The sequence below is a fragment of the Stigmatopora nigra genome, chromosome 14, assembly GCF_051989575.1.
Source record: "Stigmatopora nigra isolate UIUO_SnigA chromosome 14, RoL_Snig_1.1, whole genome shotgun sequence".
In the NCBI taxonomy this organism is placed as follows: domain Eukaryota; kingdom Metazoa; phylum Chordata; class Actinopteri; order Syngnathiformes; family Syngnathidae; genus Stigmatopora; species Stigmatopora nigra.
Window position 1 is genome coordinate 5,437,999 of NC_135521.1, and position 24,165 is coordinate 5,462,163.

Here is a 24,165-nt window from a genome sequence, read left to right on the forward strand (position 1 = left end):
CAACTGCAGCGTGTCAGACTGGGGCTTTTGTCGTCAGGCCATTTTGTCGTTCAACGCATGTTCGTTTATTCCTAGGTCGAATCGATCGGACGTCCAGCGCCGTCAACGGCAATGTAACCTGGCCTGCCACGAATAAAAGGCTGCTATTTTTTTTCATGGAATGCTCGTTCGTACTCCTGGCCTGTTGAGGGCGCTAAGTACTCACCAAAGACGCAGCTCAGGGACCTCGACAGGAAAGAGCTGACAGATATGACAAATTAGGCTAGATGTCTAAATGCGGCCACTTAAGTGTCTTGCTGACATTTTGCGTCGGCGAACATACATGTATTTCAATCACAAGTTTTTTTCACTACTATATTATTGTTAACCCTTTGAGTCGGAGGTTGAATAAGATTCCAGAATACTCATTAATACCGCATTATAAACCTTTTTTATTTCTCTTTAAGTACCATTGACAATCAGCATCCAATCATGTGGCGAGTACAAGACGTCCAGTCTCCCATTAGCAAAGATACCCCCAGCCCCTCCCCACTTCAAATGGAATGGACTCGCAGCCATTTGTTCTTCTTCTGACTCTGTGGAGATGTACCGTCCCACCGACTAGTTGATCGCCAAGAGACATGCTGTCAATAACATTCAAGAGCAGTGCAAAGTAAAAATGAAATCAAACCAAACATAGCGACCAAAACAACAACAACAACAATAAAAAAAAAAAAAACTTATTTCTGGTGACCTGTGGTCGTGTAAAACAAAAGAACTGCTTAATAATTTTGCCATCAAATATGGTATCTTGACAGTGTTTCAGGAGACGCTAGTATGAACCCAATGTCTGTGACGCTGACTTTTCCAACGCAGTGTTTCCGTATGGCTCGATGCTTCCATACTCTTGACAGGCTTACTTCAAGTTTGTAAAACATTTATTTGTTTAAAAGGAGAAGCATGCTGACGCGTCCGCACGAACCGCGGAAATGAACAGGATGAGAGAGTGGCTAACCCACCCAAGAAGCTCTCATCATAGAGATCAGCATCTACTGAAGAACGTACAAAAAAAACATTTGATGGGAATTCAGAGACTTGTCTTTTTGGCTCGCTTTTTCTCCACATTGCTCTCTTCCTTCTCCAGGTGTTTCTGAAACAATAAATGCGGGGGCGGTGATGGCGGTGACAATGGTTGGGCCTTTGACAGTACTCACCTGGAGTTTGTCGTAATGCGACTGGCTGCTACAGTGCGTCTTCTTGGCCATGTCTTCGTTGGAGTAAAAGAGGAGACAGACACGACAGTAGAAACCCATTTTGATGTGCTCCACACCTGCGGGAAGGGGGTCAGAATAAGCTTGAGTTGGGGGCGCCTCGTTCCACCTCGCTTGCCGACTCACCGATGGGCGTGTCGGGTTGGAAGGGCGGCAGCGGCAGGGACGCCGTGCTGCTTTTGCTTTCCAAGGAGCTCAAGTTGGCGGGGGGCAATGCCTCTGCCGGGAGCTCCGGCTCCCCCTTCTCCGGCTGCTCCTTCTTCTCCTTCTTCTCCTCCTCCTCTGGCTCCAACTCCTCTTCCTCCTCGGCCTCGTCTGTCCGCTGCACGGCGACAAAAGTCCGTGAGACGCCCGTCTGGACACTCTGCCACGGGAAACCGAGAAGAAAACTCACGTCCGGGCCGGCGTTGTGCTCCGTCTCCGGATGGGCGAGACTCTCCCCCGGAGTTTCCGCCAACGTCTTTTGACCAGAGCCCGGCGGTTCGTCCTCTTCCTCCGGACTTTCCGTCAACTCCTTTTTCTCGTGGGGTTTATTCTCTTCCTCTTCCTCCTCCTCGTCCTCCCCTTGAAGCATCCCATCCTCCTCAGCTTCCTCGTCTTGCTCGGCACCTTTAGCCTCTGTTTCTTGCTCTTCCTCCTGATGGTTCTCCTCTTCTTCCTCCCGCAGCTCCGCCTCCTCCGCTTCTTTTGGCTTCTCCTCCTTGATTTTCTTGACCGGGGGTTCTTCTTCGGCGGCCTTGGAGGACTTTGAAGGCGAACTGCCGGTTGAACCCTTCTTGGTCGTGTTGGGGCACCTGTGGCTGAAAATTGAGAGCAACATTGGGGCTCATTAGTCCAAGAAGTAATGCCATAGATTACTTTATCAATCCCCATAAAAAAGTATTTTAGCGTGGATTTTCACATTTTCTCAACTTTGTAATAACCGATGCCGGTGTTGAATTGGCGCCAGGACTTACCCGTACTTGAGCTGCGTGTACTTCCTACTGACGTAGATGAGAAGACGTCGACTGTTGAGTCTGGCTTGGTTGGCTTTGTAGGCTTGAGCCATTTCTTCCGCCGCATCCGCCTTTTCCATCTCCAGGAAACACTGCGGGCGCAAAAGAGAGCGTTCCAGCGAGCGACGCGACGGGCGGCCGGGCCTCAAATGCGGCGGCGCCTACCTCTCGCTTGAGGCGGTTCAGAAAATACTTTTTGACTTTGCCGAAGGGCTCGGCCAGTTTGAGGATGTCCTGGTCTTCGAATTTGTTGGGCAGCTGCCCCACGTACACCACCTTACTGGAACCGGCCTACGATCACAGAAAGTGATAGCATAGCTTTTTCATCATAAAAATGTCCTAAAATAAAGCAATGACCCAAAATGAGCAAAACGCCTCCTCAAATGGCACTGACGTAAAATGGCCGACAAGTGATAATGACCACCTCGACAAGTAGGCTTTTGTCTCACCTGGATGATGGGGTAGGTCAGCGAGTGGGTGACCCTGACCGGACGCCCACAGACAGAGGCCACCACGTTGCCGTTGTAGAACTTGGCCATGGCCCGAGCTTCCTCTTCGGTGGAGAACTGAAAGAAGGCCTAGCGGGAAACGAGCGGTTGCGTCAGCGCGAGGGTCGTCGACGCGGGAGCTCGCCGCGTGCCGTCGACGACGCTACCTCGGGCCTCCAGTCCAGGATCAGGTGCTTGACCAGCTTGCCGAAAGGTGTGGCTAGCCCCAGAAGCTCGTCCATGTATTTGTAGCCTCGTCTGAATCCCAGGATATTCACCACGCGCAGCCCCTGATGGGAAGAAAGGCCGGCAATGACTTCCCGCCGGCGGGTTCCGGTTGACGCTAGCGACGCCAAGGCGTACCCCCTGCCTGGACGGGTCTGCAGAGGAGAAGAGAGAGTGAGCGAGGGGCGAGACCACGGCGGGACGGAGGCCAGGTCGGCGGCTCACCGATCTTGTCGGAGCGTCCTTGCTCTTCCGCTTCTTTCTCCTCGTCGGCCAGTTCGTCCAGCGTCACAAAGTCCTCCATGTTCTCCAGGAAGTCTTGGTCCTGAGGACCACGGAAAACTTAGCGCACGCACCGTGGCTACCGGCCCTTGCGGGCTAAAGAACTCTACCTCCTCGGCGCCGTCAGCCGCTTCCAACTGGCCGGGGCCCGTTTGGTCCTTTGCTTCGCCGTCATCGGGAGCCTGTGAAGAAATGCTCTTAAGATTTCTTTCCCCGCACAAAATGACGAGGCCATTTTCTGCCACCCATTGAACAAACAACGCTACAATAAGCAGGCAGCCACATCACCTTCTCCTGAACGGCGTCCTCGTCGTCTTCCCGTCCTTCCGTCTCCTCTATTTCCGCCGGTGTTTGGCTGGGATGTTCTTCCCCGTCCGCCTCGGCTTCAGCCATTGGCTCTTCGGCCTCCACCCCCTCCTCCTCTTCTTCCCGCTCCTCTCCCTCCTCTTCCACCACCCCGGCGACTTCCTCGCCGTTCTCCGACCCCGATTTGGCGGCGCTCTCGTCTCGGCTCCCGGAGCAAGAGCGCCTCCTTTTGTCTCCGGTCTTTCGAGCGTTCCCTCCGCCCGCTTCCTTCTGCTTGAGGTCGATGCTGAGCGGGCGTCAAAACCAGGGGGCCGGTGAGACTGCGCCCCGAGGCCACGAGACGCGGCACGACGTGGACTCACTAGAGCGTCTTGTACTTGAGACTGATGTTGAGGCGGATGCTCCGGCCTCTGATCGTGAGCGGGTTGGCCACGTAGTACTTGACCATCATCTCGGCATCCTCGCAGGTTCCCATTTGAATGAACGCCTGGAAGAAAAGCATCGGTCGAGTGCCGAAAGCAATAACCACGGAATTAAAAAAAAAAACAGACAGCAGTACATGTCACTACAAAAAATCCTTTCAATTCACAGCTAAGGGAATCCATGTGACTGGACGTCCATTAATGTCAAAGGCACGGACTACGGGGATAGCGGCTATTTAACCGAAGGCTTCACCTGATCGGTCAAGAAGAGGTGTTTCTCCACCGTGCCGAAGCGTTCGGCGATACCAAGTAGCTCCTTCTTGTTGTTGACCTCTCTGGGGAGGTTGGAGAAGAAGACCACCTTGCTTTTGCGAGCGCGGTTTTTGCCATCCCAGGTAGTACGATCCGTTGTCCTTTCGTCTTTCTGCGGGGCCAGAGACGGACGGTCGCACGTGGGCGTGGGGTGCTGGCGGGCCGGCCGGCGACGACTTTACCTGAATGACCATGAGTCCCTCGGACAGGTAAAAGGTGATGAACTTCCCGTAGAGCATAGCTGGATTCTGCTGGTAGTAGTTGACCATGTCCAAGGCCTCTTCGTGCGTCTGCATCTCCAGAAAAGCCTGCAGGGAAGACGCCACGTTCAAGTGAGGCTGGCCTAGGTACACAAATTCCTTTAGGGCTAAAACGCTCTTTTTTTTTATTATTGTTGGGGGGGATTCAGGCTAGTGTTGGCGCACCCGCAGTTTGTGTAGCTACATTGGCTACAAAAAGTACCTTGTGCTTGAGGACCAGATGCTCCTGCAGACGGCCGAAAGGTTCAGCAAAGGCGAACAAATTCTTGTTGCTGAGAGGCTTTCTGTCGTATTTGACCACCACCACACGGCTTCTTAGCTGTGGAAAAAGCTCCAATTCAAATTCTCAAGTGGCATCAGTGCAAAAGGAGGGTTTTGCAAATCTCCTTGACCTTGTCCTCATTTTTTTTTTTTTTGAAACTCGGGACTGGTTAACTTAATGGAAGGCTTATTGATGCCTGACAATGCATACAGCCTTTAGGACACTGTAGCATTATCATGCTGGTTCTTTTCTTTCCATTAAAAAAAAAACTCAAATCAAAAGAGGGACCATACACAAATGGAAAGACTTATAAATAGACTGACCATGCTAGGTCCCGAGCGGTTCTGTCCCAACATGCCAAGACCCATTCCCGATCCAGAAGGTCCTGTTGAACAATGGTCAGACATATCACACGGTTAATCCAATCAAACCAGAATTAGAGCAGTTTCCAAGAAAGCTCGCCAAGCCTCGCTAAAAATACAATGTACTTTGTTGACATATCAACCATTAGATCATCAGTGTCAATGGGCTTTCTAATGTATAGGCAGATGTAATTTAATTTTACAGGGGGGGGGGGGTGGGGGGGGGTCGGCGTATGGATTTTGAAGGAAAATTACATACGTTTGTAAGGCATCTGACGAGAGTCCATCTCCCCCCAGGCGGACGGCCTCCTAGAGGAAGGGCCGAGACCTTGGGGGGCGGGTCCCAGCAGCCCCGCTGACATGTTGGTGGACTCCATGATTCCACTAGAGCAGAGGCCAGGAGGTCAGAAGGTGACAACAGTGTGGAAATGTGCCCGGCGCTAACCTACCTTCTGCTGGGAACCCCGCTCGGATCCCATTCTGGGTACCTGCCAAAGGGGACAGCAAACGTCAAGAAAAACCAAAAACAGGCATAGCGTTCGCATTTCCGTGCCCGCTACTCACATGTTGAGCAGCACGCGTCTGTTCTCGGCATGTCGGAGTCCGTTCGTGTGTTGGGTCCACTCCTATATACACGCACGCAAAAAATAAGTAACGCTGTCGCCCCGGCAACCGCGCGACAACGCTCCCTGCCGTGCGAGAGCGGCATTTGGGCGAATAAGAGCTGGCCATTACGGTTACGTGCTCCAAAGAAAATCAAGGAGAATGCGCTGAGCACAAGACAAAAGGAAGGAGCTCCCGCACGACTGAAGCGGCGGCGGGAGGCGTGGCCTACTCACCATGATGGAATGCACATCAAAGTCACAAAGAGAGCACACGTGCGGGAACCTGGGGGGCGGGGCACCCAAGAAGTCTTGGACTTTTCCTTGCGACGGGGAGCCCCTCCGGCGCGTGGAGAAGTTGGACAACGGACCGTCGTAGGAATCGCGTCGCGAAAGTTCAGCCACTGCCATTTCTCGGTTGCCCACGTCGGCGCCAAAATTCAAGCCCATCCCACGGCCCATGGGCGAGTCCTGCATGGAGCCCAGGCCAAAGTCCGACTGGCCGAAAGAGGAGCTGCCACCCATGGGCCCCCCGTCGTCCCAGCCGCCCCCCCTGTAGGAGTGGTCGGAGGCTCCGGCGGAGTTGGGCCCTCGCCCCGCCTTGTGGTTCTTCAGCTGCATGAGGATTTGTGGGAGCGTGTCCACGCTGATGTCTTCTTCGGGGATCTGAGCCAGAGCATCGAGATCGGAAGGTGACAGCCCCAAGCTGGCAAAAAGCTTCATGGTGCTGCCCAGATGGCCGGAACCGCCGCGGGGCGCGCGCGAGCCGCTATCCTGGTCATCGCCGCCGCCCGAAAGCCCGCCCCCCATCTGCCGCACGGGCCGCTGGTCTTTCATGTTGAAGTTCAAGCTCTCTGCGGCGGCCAGGAGACCACGTCCCGGCGCGAAGCCCTTGGAGGCGCCGTCCATCGTGGATCAAAAAGGACGAGAACAAGTTCAAGAGGCAAAATGGAGCCTGCAGCAAAGAGGCAAGCCCAGTCCTGAAAGACAGTCAATGACAAGCACAAAAAGCAGACATTGTGGTCTTCGTCTCCACCCAAACAGGGTTGACAGTAGCTACAAAAGCAATGAGGAGGAGAAGAGACACAGGAATAACAACGTCCACTGCCGACGCAAAGCAGGGAGCTCGAAATGGAAAAGGAGTCACGTGTTCAGAGACCCAGCAAGAACGTCTTCTGCGTCAATAATCAACTGATAGAAAAGGAGCAATTGCACCAACCACGCTGAATCCACTTCAAGTCAACGCACAGTAGCTTCGAGTCCAACGACATGTTGGATGGAATATGCGAGAGCAGACGCGCTAGCAACAGAACTGCTAGGCTAATATTAAGCAAACATGCTCATAAAACGTCACCGAATATACACACTAATGGTGCATTTTACCCGTCTTCGTTTAAATAGTGAACAAGTAGTCACTAACGAGTCCAAATGAACGACTAGGAAGGGAAACAAAGCATTGATAGTGACCGTCGACGGGGCTAAAGTTAGCTATTAGCTTTAGGTTGTCGGAAAACGCGTTGGCCACAAAACATACAGTGGAGGATAGTGACGTCAATGTACTCAAATCAACATCATGTTAACAGTTAAGTGACGCTAGATAATATAAAGCAGATAAAGTTGGAGGAGTTAGTGTTCATTTTGCCTACCTGCCTTTTGTCTCGCTTGTCTTGCTCGTTCAAGAACTACGAACGAATTAGCCGATGGCGACTACGCAAGTCTCGCGAGATAGCATTCATGGAGAGTCCCACAAGATTTCTCGGCAACAATGGCATGCTGTATTATGATTGGCCCTCTTTACGTCGAGGCGGGAAACGAAGGTGGAAGACGTCGTCGTATGACGTGGGTTTGGGGGGGGGGGCTCTTGCTTTTATTTGCTAGTACATAAATTGGGTATAATTAGCTAATACTAATCATAAAAATGATAATAATAATCAGGATAATAAAGCTGATATTCTACATAGTATGAATAGTAGAAATGTTGTTGCACATTTCAATATCTTAAGCAATCGAATTTTATGTGAAATTTAAGTCCCTCAAGTCAAAGTGTATTTCTCCAACGTGTCGTAGTTGCATACTTCAAATAGTTATATTTCTATATTCTTTTGTATAGTTCTTGGAATTGTAATGTGGAGTAATGTATTACTATGCTCTCTTTTTTGTATTGTATGTCTGTGATTGTTTGGATACACGCTCCATTGATTTATCGAATGGCACTGACACATGATGGCAGACAAGTGATGACAGTTGTCGCGCTTAGCTCACAGAGCGAGTTTAACATCTAGTCACCTCTCGCTTTCTCTATGTAGAAATTGTAAATACGTAGAAGTAATATTGTATGGATTTAGCAGCTGTAGCTTACCTGCTGGCGGTCAATCATGCATGTATCTTTTCGTGTTTATCCTGAATGTCTTTAACCTACTTTAGTGCTATACCACCGCCCCTTTTTTAATGCCCCCACTTTTGTGCGCAGTTGTGTTGATAAGCAATCTGTCCCTGCTCTCGTTCTGATTGGCAGTTTGTTCGCCCACGCCTCCCTTTTTTGCCATTTAAACCAATCCCAACCAGGCTCGGCGTTACGTCGTCTGGTAAACAAACAGGAGTTGGAAGCCATTACAGTCTGAGGCTGACAGCACAAGAATAAAGACAGAATCCTCGTTGAAGTCGTTTCCAGGTAAGCGCGTGGCACCGACGTTAAATATTCGTATTTTTTGATCGATGGGAATAATTTTATTGATGGCGCGATGACTTTACACGCCGACGACTATTGCGCTGCTAACGATTAGCAATTAGCCCTTCTTTGCTTCTCACCGTTGTGACACCGCTGCAAACAAATACAAATACTACACTAGTTTAGTCACAACCAACCCCGGCCCATGTCTGTCGATGTGGCTTTTGGGGGACTTTATTTTTTACAGCTTCACTGGTAAACGGATTTCTTGACCTACTTCCGCAGATGACGACACAACGCTTACAAAGGGCAATAATGGGCAGCAGAAGTCAGCTCTGAAGACCCTTTTAATTATCCCCTTCATTTGCCATACGATAACTGGGCTTTGAAATCTTTAGAAACGGATAAACATGAAAGCCGCAATTTTTCCGAGTCACCTGATTTTTAAGATCTGCCGATTATACCATAATAAAGTCATTTGTATTATTGGCTTAGCAGTTGGGGTGCTACTCGTATGTAGTTTTATATCCAAACCAGTTTTTTTGTGCCCTGATACTTTTTTTAAAAAAAAATAAGGGACAGCACTTTACCATTTTGTCTACTCAAGTGCAGGGTTGTGTACATTTACAGCATCATGAAAGACCCCAGGCCAAGTCACGTGATCCTCACCGAAGACGCAAGCCCAAACGGCCCGTCGGAGTCCGACCCGTTCGCGGAGTACTTGTGGATGGAGCACGAGGAGGAGTTCAATCAACAGGTGCGAGCGGCAGCGGCGGCGTGGGGCTCACCCAAATGGTGCCATGTGCTGATGTTCTGTGGCCACAGGTGGTGGAGGAGCTGTGGGAGGAGTACTTCATGGAGCGCTGCTTCCAGGAGATGTTGGAAGAGGAGGAGCAGGATTGGTTCATTCCATCCAGAGACCTGCCGGATGGCCACGCCCTCCAGATCAATCTGCGAGCAGTGGTAAGTGCCAAGCAAAATTCTTCAAGCTTTCACAAAAAAACGACCTCTGGCCTCATAAATTAGTGTGCATGTTTCCCTCCCACCCAACAGAGGGCGACACTTAACCCTGTTTTTTTCCTTTTCTTTTCTATGTGAAGACCAACATGATGAGTGCCCTGAACCCCAACGCTAAAGAATTCACGCCCGGCATCCAAAAGCACATCATGTGACCAGAGGGCCTAAACAAAATGGCCGCAGCTCTGGCGTGCTCGATTGTAATTGCGCGTTCTGATTTGCTCACGTTGTCATGTGTGATGTGGCGTTAAGCTGTCGTGGCTTCGGGTAGGTGATGTTACCCAAATTGCTTTGCTGCTGTCTTTTTACAGAAGGCACTCAACTACTGTAGCGCTAAGACAAAATGTTGTAAAGAACAAAAAAAAGTATATTTTTCTTAAAACTGTTTGAAAATAAATGTTGCTGGAAAAATTCAGTTGAACTTGCCTCAGTGTGTCAATTTAACCCAATAGACATCCAATTCTTACCAATATGAACATATTTGAATCTCAGTTCAAATGCGATGGATCATTAAATTAACCTTTTCTGGCCTGCTTATCCTTAAGCATCACGGGGTACATGAGCCTACACCAGCCAATCGCAGGGCACAAAGACGAACAAGCCATTTATACATCCGTGGGACAATTTAGGGTCTGGCATTTTTTATTTATTTAACAAAAACGTGTTTAAAAATATATTTTCATCCTTGCAAATTATCTTCCGTCTGGTGTCAGCCTCCCTGCCATACCTAGAAACTTCCCTGTGCCATCTTGCCCAAAACTTGGCGCCTCTGCGCGGTTGTCATGTTCTCGCAGCTCTCTAGCAGGTTTGCGAGGATCAGCGTCCGCTGATTGCTGGAGGACTTGACCCATACGCGACCGTTCATCCCCACAACCATCTCGCAGGGGAAGAGCTGCTCCAGCTCTGCCCGTATATCACTCTGGGGGGCCAACAACCTGCAAGTGGAAGAGATCCCATGGTGCAAACGGAACAAAGTGAGAAGTCCTAGAGCTATTTTCCACATACCGCCTAACCAGTCCCAGCGACACCCTGAAGAGAAGACCACCAGCTCCGAACACTCCCATTCCGTTGGCTCGTCCGGCGCTGTCCACGCAAACCAGCTCCGCTTCCATGTCCTTATTGGCCACGAGCAATTGTGCAAAGAGCAGGTCGCCCACCTGTGATGTGTAATAAGAGCTCAGACGGCTGTACAGGGCAGGGCGGCGCCGCAAAAGACTCACTTGCACGTTAGGTCGGTTCCTCTTGGTAGCTCCTTCGAAGGCCAGGTAGGACAAAGATGCTAATTCGCTGGCGCCCACGTCCACTTTGAACAAGTCGCCGGTCCTGGACGTCACGATGCCGATAACCGTTTCTCCTTTAGCAGCCACATACTACAAAAAGGTTCAAACGAATAGAATACCTCCGTCAATAGGAACCACGAAGTTATCAAATAAGTGTTCATCCACTAGTAAAGATACACGCTTCCCACATCCAATAATGGCAATGTTAACAGAAATTAATTTATAAACAAGACGACTTTGACGCACATTGATGACATCACTATACAACAGCGTGGTCAACTCCAGCATTCCCTACAGGGGTGAGGGTTAAAATGTAAACTTGTCACCCTTTTCTGATGGGCGTCGATCCAGAACATGTTGGGCTCTTTGTGCCGCAGAAGTCCACCTCTGAAGACCAGCAGGCGGTCGCCGCAACGACGTAGACCAGGTCCGCAAACCATCTTGTTGGGCTTCGAAGGAGCCGAGAGGGAGATGGTGTCGCCGGTGGACAGGGAGTCCATTGCAAACTCATCTCCCGGCAATAGCACCGAGCCAACTTTTCCTTTTAATTGAGACAACATGCCCGCTTTTCTTTTCGCTAGCTGGCATGTGATAATGGCTTCTAGCTTGCGGCTTCCTAAGAGTTGCGGTTCATAGATATCTGACACTAAACTAGATGTCGTGACGTGCCATGCGAGTCAACGAAGTCAGTTGTCACTTGTCGGCCATTTTGCCTCGGTGGCGTACCTACGTTACAGTGAGCAAATTGCGTACTTGAAAATATATGTATAGTCAACATTCACTATAAATTGCTACGTATAAAATCATTTTTAGTAAATCTGGCGACAGTACTAACCACGAGTAAATTAGGGGAGAACATTACTTATGTCCATGCAAAATGGCCCTCAGTTATTAGCTCAGTCTATAACAACCCCACCTCACGGTTGCAAATTGCCACAACGTATATATAAAAAAAAAACAGCAGATATCACGCCAACAGAGGTTTTCTTTCCATTTCCTCCTGTAATTTATTGTAAAGTATATGTTGTCGTTGTGAATTTATCAATGTATAGCGTCGTTGACGTGGGTATTGAATTATGGATGTTTTGTAACATCATTTGTAAATTAAAACAAAAAAAGAACTTAATTACTAATTCAAACTTACTTTTGCTGTTTTTTTTAGCTCTTCCAAAACAGCTTATTAAAAAGGAATGTACATACAGCTATTATTTTAATGAAACATTTCAGGCACGTGTAAGCATTTTTTTTATCGTAAATTGATCACATACTCTTGACATATGCAATATTACAGTTGGGAATAGCTTTGTGAGATATGGGGGGGGGGGCTAACAACATGTGCAGTTCTATATTATAATCAATTTGCAGTGATGTAATATCAACTGACCTCCCATAAATGTTAAATGTGACAATTAGTGCTGCAACTTCAAAACTATCCAGTGTAATGGTATCTAATCTATCTAATGCTTTTGATTTTTAATGGGTGTCTATTTTCAATTGTCTTGCATGCATTACTCTCTCACGGTAAACAAATTGGCTAACGAAAGACATTTTAGTCGTACTAATACGACATAATGCAAGAATTAACAATAGATGTAGGAAGCAAGAGTCAATTTGGCCTCTCCCAAAAGGATATCCCTAGTTGTACGAAGCAGAAGTCGTTTTGGCCGACCCCGGACAAATACAAGAGAGGGGCCAAAAGGGCCGGAGTGCTTTTTTTCAATTAACGTGTCAGACAAGTCAGAACTGTGTCTGAAAGGCCTTCCACAAAGCCAGAAAAGAGGGGGCAAGTCGGGGAAGTCGAGGGGGGCAGGAAATGGCGGCAATATTTATATAGGGGACCCCTCCAGGCTGATTACTGAACTACCGCCCAGTTTTTCTGCCAAGGTGTGCCGATCTTTCAGGTCTTCCAAGCCGTTCACCTGCCACTCGTGCTTGATACCTGACAGACACAGGAAAAAAAGACATTTTAATTTTGATCATCTCAACCACCCTATTTGGAATGCACGCAAGGCAATTGGGTGTCCAATAGGACAGCTGGACAACATTCTACATCTCACGCCAAGACGCCACTGTGGCTGCCTGTGAGGTGACACACCTTGGAACTTTTTCTTGATGGCATCTTTTGAGCTGGCGTAGATCATCTTGCTCTTGAGGGGGGCGCTATCGGGAGCCCTGTCGGAACGCAAGGCACACGCGGTTACAGAGGGAACGGTTGCGCGGAGTGGCGGGTGCCCGCCACGTCACTAACCAGAAGATGAAGACCAGGTCCTCCTTCTTGGTCTCTTTGGTCTCGTAGGTGGCGTCGTAGAGGGCGTAGCGGCAATCATCGCTAGGCAGCATGCTGACAAAGTGCTGGAAGGGGTCATGCACGGTTTCGCCCAGATCGCCCAGCAGGATCTCCTTGCCGTCATCCAGCACAATGTTCTTCAGGTCCTTGCTCAGGCAGAAGAGGATGGCCTTCTTCCTCCGGCGCTTCTCGCCCTCGTTGGCTTGCGCCTTGCGCACCTTCATGTCGTTGAACACTGCGATCACTTCGTCTGTCACTTTCACGCCCGATGCCTGACAAGAACAGAGGGAGATAGACAGTTTTTTTAAGAAATAATTTTAATTGATTTGTGCCAAGATTTTTTTTCCCCATATCGCACAGCAGTAAATTATGTGGCTGTGATGTATAGTATCCTTTCCCACGGTACTGTAAGATGTGCAATGGGGACCCAGATGCAGCGGTCCAAAACTTCCAAAATTTTGTTTGAAATTGTAGTCTTCAAATTCATGTTTAGCAGGCAAATTGAATGGAGTTTTGTTGCCACACCACTCGAGCATGAATGCCCTTTTGCACCAAATACAGGGTGGGGCCCTGAATGCAGCACACGTGAGTGACGACGGACATCCGTCACAAAAAGAGAAGTAGCGTCTAGTATTTACAAACAAAATGAATTGAAGACTCAAATACCTCCAAAATTCTTTATATCATTTCATTCGGAGGTCTCGACTTGCGAGAAGTTCGAGTTGGCGTCAAACAAGTGATTAAGCACGCAAAGGTGGGGGGAAAACCACAACTCGCCCACCCGTAAAGGATGTCACGGCGTTAGCTTAGCACGCTAACAATACCGTTAGCTTGTTCTGCACCTGCCAAGCCGTCACGAAAGCGAGTAGACGCCGAGCCCCGCGGCTAAAATAGCACAAAGAGGCAGCACAGCCATGACAACCATTAACGGGATGCTTCAATTCCCACAGACGCCGACGAGGCGACGGAGAACTTCGTGCGCGCAGACCCACAAAAAAATGTTTTTATATGGGAAAAATGACGGGAAATGGACGAAATTGCGCCACTCGCGTCAGGCTGTTAAGCTTTCAAAAAAGTCCCCAAATAAAAGACTTTCATTTCCACGTCAAAGATGAAGCAAATGTGGAACATTAAGACGCTTTAAAACACACGGGTTTTTTTTCTCTCACAACGACTCAGCATTCAGTTGGCTATTGTGGCTGCTAATGGGACCGGCTACGTTTGCTATGCCAAAAACGGCACTTTTGATCTTTCTTTTCAAAACGAGGCGGTGAACAGAACGGAACCCCAGCAAAATGTTGTTTAGTTATGAAGCTATGAGACAAAAGATGTAAAATCCGGTAATAGGCGTCGTTAAACTTACCATTGCTATAGTTCGGAGAAGGTCCGCGTTCGGTAGAAATTGAATGGAGCACTGATGGGTGTTGACGATGATGATGATGAAGAAGGAGCCTTGCTGTCGCGACGCGGCGTGCGCGCGTCGACGTGCGCGTCCCCGAAAGCGTGACTGGCGGTCACGAGCGCGTAAACCCAAATAATTGAACAGGTCTTTTATTTAGTTTTGTGTGACCGACAATATTTGCTCGTGATATGTACATTTTTATGACCGATGCGGTTTTGTATATGTAAAAAGAAAAATAACATTTTGTGTCAGGCACTGTGATGTTTGGGGTCGAATCATATTTTATGATTTAATGCTGTTTTGTCATTAAAAACTGATGGCTTGTTTTTTGTTAGATAAAATTAAATCAAATTGAAATAAAACATATACAACTGCATCATGTCGTTTTTGAGACATTGTTGTCAGATGCAAACTGCGTGCCCCTTGCAAGATGGCCGCCGTTTGACGATGACTTTCCCCTTTAACGTGATTGTTTTGTCTTTTTTCCCCTACTTCAACAAGTCAGGCGCTGTATATTAACCCCGGCTAAACGCCAGGAGGTGTTTCGAGGAGGGCGAGGGCGTTCGTTTGGCCATTTTCCAGCCCTGTTCTCTCTTTGTCTGCCCTCTCGTGTCCCCTTCCCCTTTGCGAGTTTTAGTTGAACTCACTTCCAAATAAGGAAGTGAACGTCGCTTCTTAACGTGCCCGCCTAGGGGGCGTGGCCCCGCGACCCTCATCGCCATATAAGGAAACAAGGAACGCCAAAAAATCGCCATGGTAAACGTTTGTGAAGCACACACACAAACGCAGTGAACAGAGGCCGCCTTTTCCCCCCATTTAAAAGGGGTGATGACTGAAATAATTTGAAATAGTAGGCTACTGTTGAGAAAAGGATTGCATACACACCAGTCATCATGATTTTCTACTTTGTTTTGTTGTTTCAAAGGCTGCAACAACACACTCTTTGTTCTCTTCATGGTTCATAGAAAATTGGGTGGAAGTCACAAGGAATAAATCATTTTCAACTCCACTCACAGGGTGCTTGAGCTTATCCTATCTGACTTCAGGCAAAATACGGACTACACCCAAGACTGGTCGCACCAATCCCCCTTTTTTTGCTGAACATGTATTCCACTTTCTGACAACATTCTAAAATAATAACTATATTAAAATTCCATAACACTGTTCTCTATGTAAAGAGCTGTATTTGTCGTATTGCTGAAGATGCAAAACACTCAAAACAAATCTCTTCAAAATAAAGGAGATGTCGGTGGATAATGAGGTGAAAATATACAAAACCATGGTGTGAAGAAAATAACATACATTCTTAATACAGTACATCACTGCCCAAGAGTAGATCCGTTGTTCCATATTTCCATTGAGTCAGAGAGGATTTTTTGTCAGGCAACCAAGCGGACAACAAGTTTGAGGTGGCCTACGGCTGTTCTACATTCAAAAATCTTGCATATAAAGCAAAATACAGAGTAAATAAAGTATAAGAAGAGGTAGGTCTAATGAAATTCGATAGGGTCTTAAGAGTGCTATCTTCATTTTAGCCAAAAGTGGGCCTAGCAATGAAACAATGGCGTTACTACAATGGCCGAAGGTGTTCTGTCCCTTTAAGAGAGCAGACGACGCACTGACTACACTGATGACATCACTCATACACGAGGCCAACATGGCGGGGACTTTGGGCCGAAGTTTTATTGAAATCTGCGCTTTCGAGCGGGATGGCGTCCGGAGGGTCCGCGAAGTTCAAATTAACATCGGTAAATGGAGACGGCGCACTCGCTGCAACGACTGTTCTGCCTGCGAATGCATTTTTTACGCAGCGCGGATGATAAACGCGGCTAGTTAGTGGTGTTAGCATCATAGCCGTGGCGGGCAATCGGGAGTTTCAAATGAGGCGCCCATCTGTTTATGTCAAGCCCCTTTAGGACTTTGGACAAATTCGTGTTATGTAGAACAAAATAAATACATTATCCGGTCTTGATCATCACTTAAGTCCTAACTTTGCCAAATAAGAAGACGATCTGACCCTTCAAAATAGCTGCACCTGCATTAGCGCTTGTTGCTGAATCAAAACCATCAATTACAATGTAACCACCCCAAACTACTTTTTGAATTGCCCTTGAATAACGTCGAAATATATCAAATATGTCATTACACAATACTTCTCCTTTAATTTGCAGATCACGTATATTTCATATGCGCTTGACTGATCTGATCTACTAATAATTTATTCTAACTGGAAATATTGACATTTTAATAACACCTTAAAAAAATATTGGACTAAAATTATCATTATTATTAAAGGGTGTCATTTAACTGTGAATGTAATGCACAAAAATGCTTTGGCACAGATGTACTTGCATAAAAGTGCTTCACTGTCCGAAACTTTCAATTTTTCTGTTGTCTCGATTGAAAATAATAATAATGATTGTTTGCAGCCTCATCGGCCGCTCCAGGGGCTGTCAAATTCACCGACGCCGCCGGAGCGTTCCACTACGACAACGGAGAAGCGCATTCGCTGGCTTCCGACAGATTCATTTCATGGTCAGTTCATCGTGAGGACGTCTATACGTATTGACCCATTTAGTTTTTCCCATTTAGTAGCCATTTCTAAATTTCCACGCCACTTTTTTTCTGCCGCCAGGAGCACGTCGGGCGACACGGTGCAGCTGGCCGAGCACTCGCTGGACGGCGACCTGCTCAACAATGCGCTGCGCCTGCGCTTCACTCACTGCCAGGTGCTCCCGGGGGGCGTGGCCATCACCGAGACCCCCGACGAGGTGGTGTTGCTGATCGCCACCAATCGGAGCGTTCACAGGGTGCCGCTGCCGCACCCCAAGCGCACGTACCGTGGCGTAAGTACAGCTATGCGCTAGCTAGCTAGCGAGCGAGCGAGCAAGCCCCATTTCATTTTTGGACTTTTTGCTCCTTCAGGAGCTGGCAACTGAACTTCACGCTCAGTCGGTCTTGACGGACGTGAGCAAGCTTCACTTGGAGGACGCGCGTCACTCCGCCGCCGCCCCGCTGGCGCTGTTGCCCCTGGGCGGCGCCGCGGGGGTCGCCAATGCGTGGCTAACCCGGCGCGGGGATGCCAATTTTGCCTTGGCGGGAGCCAGCGGGGGCGTCGTCGTACTTACGCTGCCTCCGCAAGGTGAGCGCCAAACACCAATGTATTAAGTAATACTTAATACATTGGTATTAAGTAGTGCCGCAACTTCAAACTATCCAGTGTAAACAGAAACGGCTATAGTGTAGATGGTTTTGAAAAAATGTCAAGTGTACTTGCCTGAGGGCTCTCTGTTTGCCAGGCGACTTGTACGTGTCGGAGCTGCGGAGGAGTTCGGTCATGCAGCGGCTGTCGGGTTGGATCCCGAGCGCCATGCGCGGCGATCAGAGTCCGCCGGACCGCGCGGCCAGCGTGGCGGCGCTGGAGCTGGAAGACGACTCGCTGGTGATGGCCGTGTGTCATGACCACAAACTGCGAGCCTGGTCTCTGAGGGTAAGAAAGAAAACCAATAAGTATAAGAAAAAATCATTATAACAAAAAAGAAGAAATGGGAAAATGGGAAAATCCAGAGTTTTTAATGGTTGTGTTTGGAGACTTAGCTTGAATTTTTGTTTGTGCTCCAAGGACCAAGCATGCATGCTGGAGGCAGACGTGCGGGACTACGTGCCCAAGTCCCCCGACGTCAAGTGGGGGGCGGGCGGAGGCCACCGCCTGCGCCTGACTCCCCGCTCCGCATCGGGTCTTCGGCTGGCCGTCTACGTGGCGTCGTCCCTCGGAGGGCAGTTGGTCTTCCTGCGGCTGGTGCCGGCGGGCGAGCGCTTCGACCTGCGCCGCGTCTCCTCGCTCTTCTGCCATCAGGTGCGGCCCGCCGTCTCTCCGCTCGCCACTTTCTCGCCGGCTCTTTTGTTCACGCCGCCATTTGACGCAGGAGACGCCGCTAGACTTTGTGCTCACCGCCACTGACGTTTGGGCCCTGTGGCAGGACGACGCCCACGGCAGCGTGCTCAAACACGCCCACTTTGAAGGGTGAGAGAAACGCTTCATTTAGTTGACTTGATGTAAATTGTTTTTGCCCGTGTGTATCAGGAAAGGACCGGTTCAGTGGAATCAGGTGTTCGCTCAACATTCTCCTCCAGAAGAGGTCTACGTGGGTCCAGATCGGGACCCCCGGGTAAGTGGCCCCCCCCTCCGGGCACTCAATCCCCGCTCGCCCCGCCATAATTGCCATGCACGCAACAGGAGACCTACTTGGACGCCATCTTTTCTCCGCCCGGCTTTTCCACGGCGGCCATCGTCAAAGCTCTCCAAGTGAGCAGGTGTTACCGTGGCGACCGTCCCCGGCCGGGTCTAACGCCCTCTCCTCTGTTTGGCTCAGATCTTCCGGCGAGGCCCCGAGTTCCTCGCTGACGTCTCCTTGGACGCGCTGAAGAAAGAAGTGGCGCTGGCTGTGGAAAACCAGGTGAGGAACACCATTAGGCCTGGCCAATAAATCCTTTTTTTTTTTTTTTTTTAAATACTCACATCTTTGTTTCAGCTCCAGAACAGCGTGACGGAATTTGAGTTCACCCAGGAGGAATTTCGCCACCTTCAGGTGGAGTTCTGGTCCAAGTTGTATGCCTGTTGCCTTCAGTACCAGGAAGTTCTGTCGGCGCCGCTCGCCGTGGCCGTCAGTCCGCACACCCACATGGCGTGCCTCCTCAAAAAAGTGCGCGTCGCCGCCCTCTCCCGATCGATCGGTGGATGCCATCAACCTTTCCTTCCTTTAGGGTTCCCTGTCCTTCCTGCTGCCTTGTTTTGCCGTGGACCAGTTTTACCTGTCCCCGGACGGCAAAGTCCCCTGCGACGACGCGCCGCTCGCCGAGGGTGAATGTCAAGTCGTCCGGCGAGCTAACGAGCGAGTGTGTCCTGACGTCTCACCCGCATTCAGAATGGTCGTCGGTGGCCGGACTGATGTCGTGCCTGCGCCTGCTGAGGGACGCGCTTCCCCCGGAGATGCCCGCCGAGGTGGAGAAAGCGCTGGAGCGCGCCGACCTCCCCGATAGGATCGCCGACACGGTCCTGGAGGCAATGCTGGCGGGGGCCAAGTCAGTGGCACACACGGGGGGGCTCGGGGGGTCCGGGTGCGCGGTGGTCACGCGGCACTCTCGCGTCTGAGCAGTAAGACGGCGATGGAGGACATCCAGAGCAAACTGCGGGACTTTCGCAACTTGACGGCGACCCTTTCGCTCCTGCTCAGGGAGTTGGACCTGGAGATGGACTGGGACTTGGGTGATGCGCCATTCTTAGCAGGTACGAGCCACCGCACGATCCATCCAACACTGAAGAAAAGAGAACACTTTGTTTTTTCTTTGTCATAAATGTCTTTTTTTGTTTTGGTTATACTAACAAAACAAGAATTTCAGGGCTAACGTCTTTCAGCCAATCACGTGTGTGTGTTTGCGTTTAGACGAAAGCGCCCCACGCCCGACCACATCTCCCATGTACTCTGGCGCCGGCGCCGTGCGCGTGCTGTGCGGAGCGGTGGGCCGCGTCAGCGCCGTGCGCGTGCGCCTCTGCGGGGACCTGCTCCTCCTCCTCAAGCTCTGCCTGCGACTGGGCGACCACGTAAGCCAGCCAGCGCTATTGGCCACTTCGTCCGACGACGGGCTAACGGCGTGGTCGCCCCGCGTCAGGTGCTGCCGGACGGCGGCGCTCAGCTCGTGCAGATCCAACAGGAACTGGTCCCGCGCACGGCTCAGCTCCTGTCGTCCTACTTTCTGCTTAAGCGCGCGGGAGAGAGCGTCTGTGTCCGAGACAGCGGCGGAGGGTGAGTGGACCCGCCTCTCTCGTGACTTGACCTCTCTTGACCTCACCTGTGTTTTTCCCACAGAGATGCCAACCTGCCGCACCTGGACGCTTTGCGACTCAGCGACGCTCCCCCGATGGCTAACGTCGGCACAGGTTACAAAATAAATCAATCCACTTTTTTGTTGTTTCTTGGTTGGAGACCTGCAAATGGATGGGACGCCCATTATTGTAAATGTGTCTTTTAGGGTCGGCGGTGGAGCTGTTTTACCGGAGTTTTGCCCGCCAGCTGATCCTGCGCAACGTCTTCTGGCACAACGCGGCTTCGGGCGCCGTCAGTTGGAGCGAGGCGGCCACCGACGTGGTTCGGCTGCTGGCTCACTTGCTGTATCCTTTTCTTTCACGTTGATGCGTAGGCTGAAAGAGGGAATGTGAATTACACCGTAAGAATGATGCCAAAATAACTATACTGCAAAACCGTGCAGCAATGTTATTATTTTTTTGTCATGGGTCCAACAAAAATTCTAGCAGTAAAGTATTTCTCCCTTAACCGGCACTTTTGCCAGCTGGCCGGCCAATCCCAGCTTCCGCTTCCCAGAGTGGCTCCTGGCCAACCGCCAATACGCTCAGCTACAGGTGAGCACGCCGCCCTGGCCTCATGTCAAAATGGCTTCCTTACAGGCGGCTTACTCTTTCTCACGCAGGACTACGCACGCTTGACGGGCCGCTGGTTTCAAGTCAACATGGGCTCGTGCCGATTCATGTTAGCTCAATGCTACCTAGCCAACGGCGAGGGTCAAAAGGTGAGGCGTGCCCTCCGCCGTCGGAAACGTGGCCTTTGACCTCCGCCCCTTGGCTTCAGGCCTGCCGGTGCTTCCGGGAAGCGGCTGCCGAGGCGGAGAAGGAAGACTTCTTGCTGAGGTTGAGCGGCAGCGGCGCTGGCCCACCCAAGCTCTGCTACTACAACAAGGTGCGCGGTGGCGAGCGAAGTGCTACTCGTTACGACGTTGGTGCTAACGGTGCTGTTTTTAGGTGCTGAGATTGCTAGAGGACACCGGTCACCCAGAGGCGGTGATCGGACTGGCCGCGGCGGCGCTGGCCGAGGCCGCCGACGACGTCGGTGCTCAGGTGACTGGCGAGCTTGCGAAAAAAAATGCTATTTGTGACGTCCAAGCCATTTGAAGTAGAAGGCTTGATGGCGACCGCACGAGCGTTCTGTCACTCCCACCCTCCCCCCTCCCATTTGGATCTTTACTAGTGAAAAACTCATTTGTCAATCAATGTCAAAGTATTTTTCTCCTTTGTTTACATGCAGGCGGCTTTGTGGACTCGCATCTTCAAGCACCATTTGGACTTGGCACACAACGCCGACGCCTACCAGGCCATGATCCAGAATCCGGATTCCGGCATGTGCGTAAAGCGAGGTGGCCGCGGCACCCGGCTTAGCGTGCTGAGCCCGCCGTCTATGACACCCCTCCTCCCCCGTAGGCAGCTGGATTGTCTCCGGCAGCTAGTGGTGGTTCTGTGCGAACGAGGTCAGATGGACGACCTGGTCTGTTTCCCCTACGTGGACCTTCACGACGAGGTGGTCTCTATCATCGAGTCACGGGCGCGAGGCATGGACCTCCTGGCGCACAACTACTACGAACTCCTCTACGCCTTCCACGTCAACAGACACAATTACCGCAAAGGTACGCGCCGCCGCCAGGTTAGCGCGCACGCGAGACTTATTGTGTGATCTTAGCGGGCGCCGCCATGTTGGAGCTGGGGGTCCGTTTGGGCCGCGAGGTGGGCTCCGTGCGCTGTTTGAAGAAGCAAGTCAATTGTTACCTGGCCGCCATCAACTGTCTGCGTCTGGTCCGCCCGGAGTACGCCTGGATGGTTCTGCCCGTCCCCGAGGTACTTTAGCGCACTCTTTTCCAATCGGCCTGCCAAGAAATCATATATTGTAATGTTATTAACCCAGAGTCAAATTGAAATGTGACCGTGAGTCCATATTGTAACAAGACAGGATTAAGGTTGTTGTTGTTGTTTTTTTTGTCACGCAGCAGTGCGAGCGCCCGGGAGCGTCTCCCAAACGGAACTCGGACGGAGACTTTGTGGCCCCGCCAGGTAGGAAAATATTCAAAGTGAAATGTATGGATACTGTAATATCTTGGGAAATTTTTGGTTTTGGGGAAAAAGAGACTTAAGTCAAAATATGGTCATTTACTGTGTTTCAGTCAAGCGTCAGGTGGACATTTTGGAGCTGCGCGACTTGGAGAAGGAACTGGCCCTGGTCACGTGTCGCCTCTCGCTGGCGGAGCATCAGCCGCGAGCCGTCACCGTGGCGGGTACGTGCTCGCCGCCGCTGCCCGTTTCAAGTGTGAGCGAGGGATGCCTGGCCATTCAAACGGATCAGACAAAGCCATAAACTTACTTAGTGGCCGGCATTGATGGTCACGTGGGGTTTTCTTTTCAGGCGGCGCCGGTCCGCACCAGCTCTTGCACTTGCTGCTGGACGCCGGCCTGTTCACGTGCGCGCTGCGTCTGTGCGGCGTCTTCGGCCTCCCGCCGGACGCCCTCTTGGACGCCCTGACCTTCAGATGCGTCAAGCTCCAGATGGGCGGCGAGGAGGCCCAGAACGAGGCCTGGCCGTGGCTGGCGGCCAATCGCCTGCCGTCCACCGTCAACACCAAGGAGTCCAGGTGAGGCCCCCTTCTGTCGCGGGATGGCCGTCCGGCAGGCGGCCTGACAGCGCCGCCTTCGTCCTCCCGTTCAGTGCGACGGACGAGGCGTGGCGACTCCTCTCCTGGTTCCTTTCCCGCTTCCCATCGGCCAACGGCGTCCACCTGCGGCGAGTCCTACTCAAGCTGTTGTCACATGGCGTGCCGCCGCCTGATTGGTTGCTCAAGTCTTACAAGGTAAAGGCCTAGCAAATGGAAATAGCCACACATGTCATTATATGCAAAAATGAATTTGCCTTTCAAATCTTTCACCATCTTCCATGCAAAACTGCGTTCCTAATGGTTTGATTGATAGCAGGATGCTACTAAAAACAAATCATTAAATGACCATATCTACCTTTCTACACTGTACTAACTAGTACATACATGTTAACAGGACAGTCACTTGGCAACAACAGCTTTTGTTAGCAGAACATGTGTTTAAATGGGAGGGGCCAATAAAGGAAGTGCAATTAGGATCTAATGTTAATAAATAACGGTGACTGTCCCGCAGGAAATGGATGCGCCGGCTTTGCTTCGCCTCTACTTGAACTTTGACCTGCTGGAGGAAGCCGGCGAGCTGGTGACTGAGTACTTGGATGCGCTTTTAGGACATGGCCACCAATACTTTGGGATCAAGGTACATTGAAGATCATGAGTGATGCTTTCTTGTTTATTTTGCCGTACATGCTTTAAACTTATTTTGGATATTTGAGACTTTGATACCTTTTTTTAAATGACATTCACGATATAAGCAATTAGAAATACTTGTTATACGTATAAAGAGCAAGCACCTAAACAGTGAACATAATTTATGACGGGCGATATCAGTTGACCCTAAGTTAATTGGAGCGTATTTCAGGCACCGTTGTCGGCACGCAGTCCAGGCGTGTGGCTGCCGTACACTTCTGTCGACCAACTGATGGCGACGCTGGAGGACGCGCAAAGCCACCGAGATGTGAGTGTCCCGCTTTTTTCACGGTTTTGCCTGCGCCATTGACGGCCGATGACACCCGTTTCCGGTCGGTGACGCTCGTTTCCGGTCGTTTCAGGTTTACCACAAGCTCCGAGACAAACTGGGAGAGTACCACAAGATGGTGGAGCACGCCACTTCCGTCAAACTGGCCACACACTCGGGTTTCCAAATGTAAATACATGTTTTTGTTACAAAATAAATTGGTTTATGAAACGATGGCGCTTTTTTCCCTCATTTGAGATACGGTTTCCATTTAGACTAGGCTTAAATTTGTGTAATGGG

The 24,165-nt window shown here is 50.4% G+C and overlaps 5 protein-coding genes and 1 long non-coding RNA gene across 10 annotated transcripts; 2 read left to right on the forward strand and 4 right to left on the reverse strand.

Annotated features, from left to right (window-relative positions):
- Positions 1–411: 411 nt before the first annotated feature.
- Positions 412–8,179, reverse strand: matr3l1.2 (matrin 3-like 1.2). Of its 3 annotated transcripts, none has more exons than XM_077732708.1 (22): positions 8,126–8,179; positions 6,004–6,746; positions 5,729–5,790; positions 5,614–5,652; positions 5,424–5,548; positions 5,126–5,187; positions 4,743–4,859; positions 4,463–4,588; positions 4,222–4,392; positions 3,909–4,033; positions 3,529–3,832; positions 3,351–3,422; positions 3,184–3,283; positions 3,097–3,113; positions 2,901–3,023; positions 2,695–2,823; positions 2,411–2,536; positions 2,207–2,337; positions 1,645–2,050; positions 1,377–1,572; positions 1,194–1,309; positions 412–1,129 (listed from the first exon to the last, which is right to left on the reverse strand). In XM_077732708.1, the coding sequence occupies exons 2-22, from the start codon at positions 6,673–6,675 to the stop codon at positions 1,067–1,069; spliced, it is 3,282 nt and encodes a 1,093-aa protein (XP_077588834.1). In that variant the 5' UTR covers positions 6,676–6,746; positions 8,126–8,179; the 3' UTR covers positions 412–1,066. The 3 variants fall into 3 exon arrangements, with proteins under 3 accessions (XP_077588834.1, XP_077588832.1, XP_077588833.1); XM_077732706.1 differs by lacking the exon at positions 8,126–8,179 and adding an exon at positions 7,413–7,568; XM_077732707.1 differs by lacking the exon at positions 8,126–8,179 and adding an exon at positions 7,417–7,525.
- A 91-nt stretch (positions 8,180–8,270) lies between these two features.
- On the forward strand, positions 8,271–9,866 carry LOC144207312 (polyadenylate-binding protein-interacting protein 2-like). Of its 2 annotated transcripts, none has more exons than XM_077732709.1 (4): positions 8,271–8,437; positions 9,065–9,191; positions 9,260–9,397; positions 9,535–9,866. In XM_077732709.1, exons 2-4 carry the CDS (start codon positions 9,069–9,071, stop codon positions 9,604–9,606), a joined length of 333 nt encoding a protein of 110 aa, XP_077588835.1. In that variant the 5' UTR covers positions 8,271–8,437; positions 9,065–9,068; the 3' UTR covers positions 9,607–9,866. The 2 variants fall into 2 exon arrangements, with proteins under 2 accessions (XP_077588835.1, XP_077588836.1); XM_077732710.1 differs by having other exon boundaries at positions 8,347–8,437; positions 9,042–9,191.
- Positions 9,867–10,075: 209 nt separating this feature from the next.
- Positions 10,076–11,395, reverse strand: exosc3 (exosome component 3). The gene is made up of 4 exons (XM_077732552.1): positions 11,058–11,395; positions 10,672–10,821; positions 10,457–10,608; positions 10,076–10,386 (listed from the first exon to the last, which is right to left on the reverse strand). Exons 1-4 carry the CDS (start codon positions 11,289–11,291, stop codon positions 10,179–10,181), a joined length of 744 nt encoding a protein of 247 aa, XP_077588678.1. The 5' UTR covers positions 11,292–11,395; the 3' UTR covers positions 10,076–10,178.
- A 533-nt stretch (positions 11,396–11,928) lies between these two features.
- Positions 11,929–14,550, reverse strand: LOC144207217 (cofilin-2-like). The gene is made up of 4 exons (XM_077732553.1): positions 14,382–14,550; positions 12,980–13,290; positions 12,827–12,903; positions 11,929–12,670 (listed from the first exon to the last, which is right to left on the reverse strand). The coding sequence occupies exons 1-4, from the start codon at positions 14,382–14,384 to the stop codon at positions 12,558–12,560; spliced, it is 504 nt and encodes a 167-aa protein (XP_077588679.1). The 5' UTR covers positions 14,385–14,550; the 3' UTR covers positions 11,929–12,557.
- Positions 14,551–15,203: 653 nt separating this feature from the next.
- On the reverse strand, positions 15,204–23,116 carry LOC144207218 (uncharacterized). Its single transcript, XR_013328604.1, has 6 exons — positions 22,622–23,116; positions 22,033–22,130; positions 20,474–20,619; positions 18,940–19,736; positions 18,667–18,863; positions 15,204–18,435 (listed from the first exon to the last, which is right to left on the reverse strand). It is a non-coding gene; the product is annotated as an uncharacterized LOC144207218 (long non-coding RNA).
- Positions 16,016–24,099, forward strand: nup160 (nucleoporin 160). Of its 2 annotated transcripts, none has more exons than XM_077732550.1 (32): positions 16,016–16,168; positions 16,850–16,955; positions 17,056–17,266; positions 17,346–17,562; positions 17,720–17,910; positions 18,043–18,276; positions 18,347–18,444; positions 18,505–18,589; positions 18,658–18,726; positions 18,794–18,877; positions 18,953–19,123; positions 19,185–19,281; positions 19,346–19,502; positions 19,577–19,707; positions 19,865–20,022; positions 20,091–20,224; positions 20,288–20,358; positions 20,451–20,589; positions 20,769–20,838; positions 20,907–21,005; positions 21,065–21,172; positions 21,235–21,330; positions 21,518–21,612; positions 21,691–21,893; positions 21,947–22,101; positions 22,251–22,314; positions 22,425–22,535; positions 22,664–22,889; positions 22,964–23,105; positions 23,422–23,547; positions 23,770–23,865; positions 23,960–24,099. In XM_077732550.1, exons 1-32 carry the CDS (start codon positions 16,051–16,053, stop codon positions 24,056–24,058), a joined length of 4,161 nt encoding a protein of 1,386 aa, XP_077588676.1. In that variant the 5' UTR covers positions 16,016–16,050; the 3' UTR covers positions 24,059–24,099. The 2 variants fall into 2 exon arrangements, with proteins under 2 accessions (XP_077588676.1, XP_077588677.1); XM_077732551.1 differs by having other exon boundaries at positions 22,254–22,314.
- The last annotated feature ends 66 nt before the right edge of the window (positions 24,100–24,165 follow it).

Bases quoted from the DNA above. Each gene is read 5' to 3' on its own strand.
- matr3l1.2 (XM_077732708.1), bottom strand. From the start codon at position 6,675: ATGGACGGCGCCTCCAAGGGCTTCGCGCCGGGACGTGGTCTCCTGGCC. The intron at 3,423-3,528 runs GTGATGTGGCTG...ATTTCTTCACAG, and splicing joins AGGACGCCGTTCAGGAGAAG to GCTCCCGATGACGGCGAAGC. The intron at 2,537-2,694 runs GTGAGACAAAAG...CTGTGATCGTAG, and splicing joins TGACCTACCCCATCATCCAG to GCCGGTTCCAGTAAGGTGGT.
- LOC144207312 (XM_077732709.1), top strand. From the start codon at position 9,069: ATGAAAGACCCCAGGCCAAGTCACGTGATCCTCACCGAAGACGCAAGC. The intron at 9,192-9,259 runs GTGCGAGCGGCA...CTGTGGCCACAG, and splicing joins AGGAGGAGTTCAATCAACAG to GTGGTGGAGGAGCTGTGGGA. The intron at 9,398-9,534 runs GTAAGTGCCAAG...TTCTATGTGAAG, and splicing joins AGATCAATCTGCGAGCAGTG to ACCAACATGATGAGTGCCCT.
- exosc3 (XM_077732552.1), bottom strand. From the start codon at position 11,291: ATGTTGTCTCAATTAAAAGGAAAAGTTGGCTCGGTGCTATTGCCGGGA. The intron at 10,822-11,057 runs GTGACAAGTTTA...ACCTTTTTGTAG, and splicing joins TCGACGCCCATCAGAAAAGG to TATGTGGCTGCTAAAGGAGA. The intron at 10,609-10,671 runs GTGAGTCTTTTG...TACACATCACAG, and splicing joins GGAACCGACCTAACGTGCAA to GTGGGCGACCTGCTCTTTGC.
- LOC144207217 (XM_077732553.1), bottom strand. The intron at 12,904-12,979 runs GTTAGTGACGTG...GCGTTCCGACAG, and splicing joins GACCTGGTCTTCATCTTCTG to GGCTCCCGATAGCGCCCCCC. The intron at 12,671-12,826 runs GTGTGTCACCTC...TGTGTCTGTCAG, and splicing joins CATCAAGAAAAAGTTCCAAG to GTATCAAGCACGAGTGGCAG.
- nup160 (XM_077732550.1), top strand. From the start codon at position 16,051: ATGACATCACTCATACACGAGGCCAACATGGCGGGGACTTTGGGCCGA. The intron at 19,282-19,345 runs GTGAATGTCAAG...ACCCGCATTCAG, and splicing joins CGACGCGCCGCTCGCCGAGG to AATGGTCGTCGGTGGCCGGA. The intron at 23,548-23,769 runs GTACATTGAAGA...AGCGTATTTCAG, and splicing joins ACCAATACTTTGGGATCAAG to GCACCGTTGTCGGCACGCAG.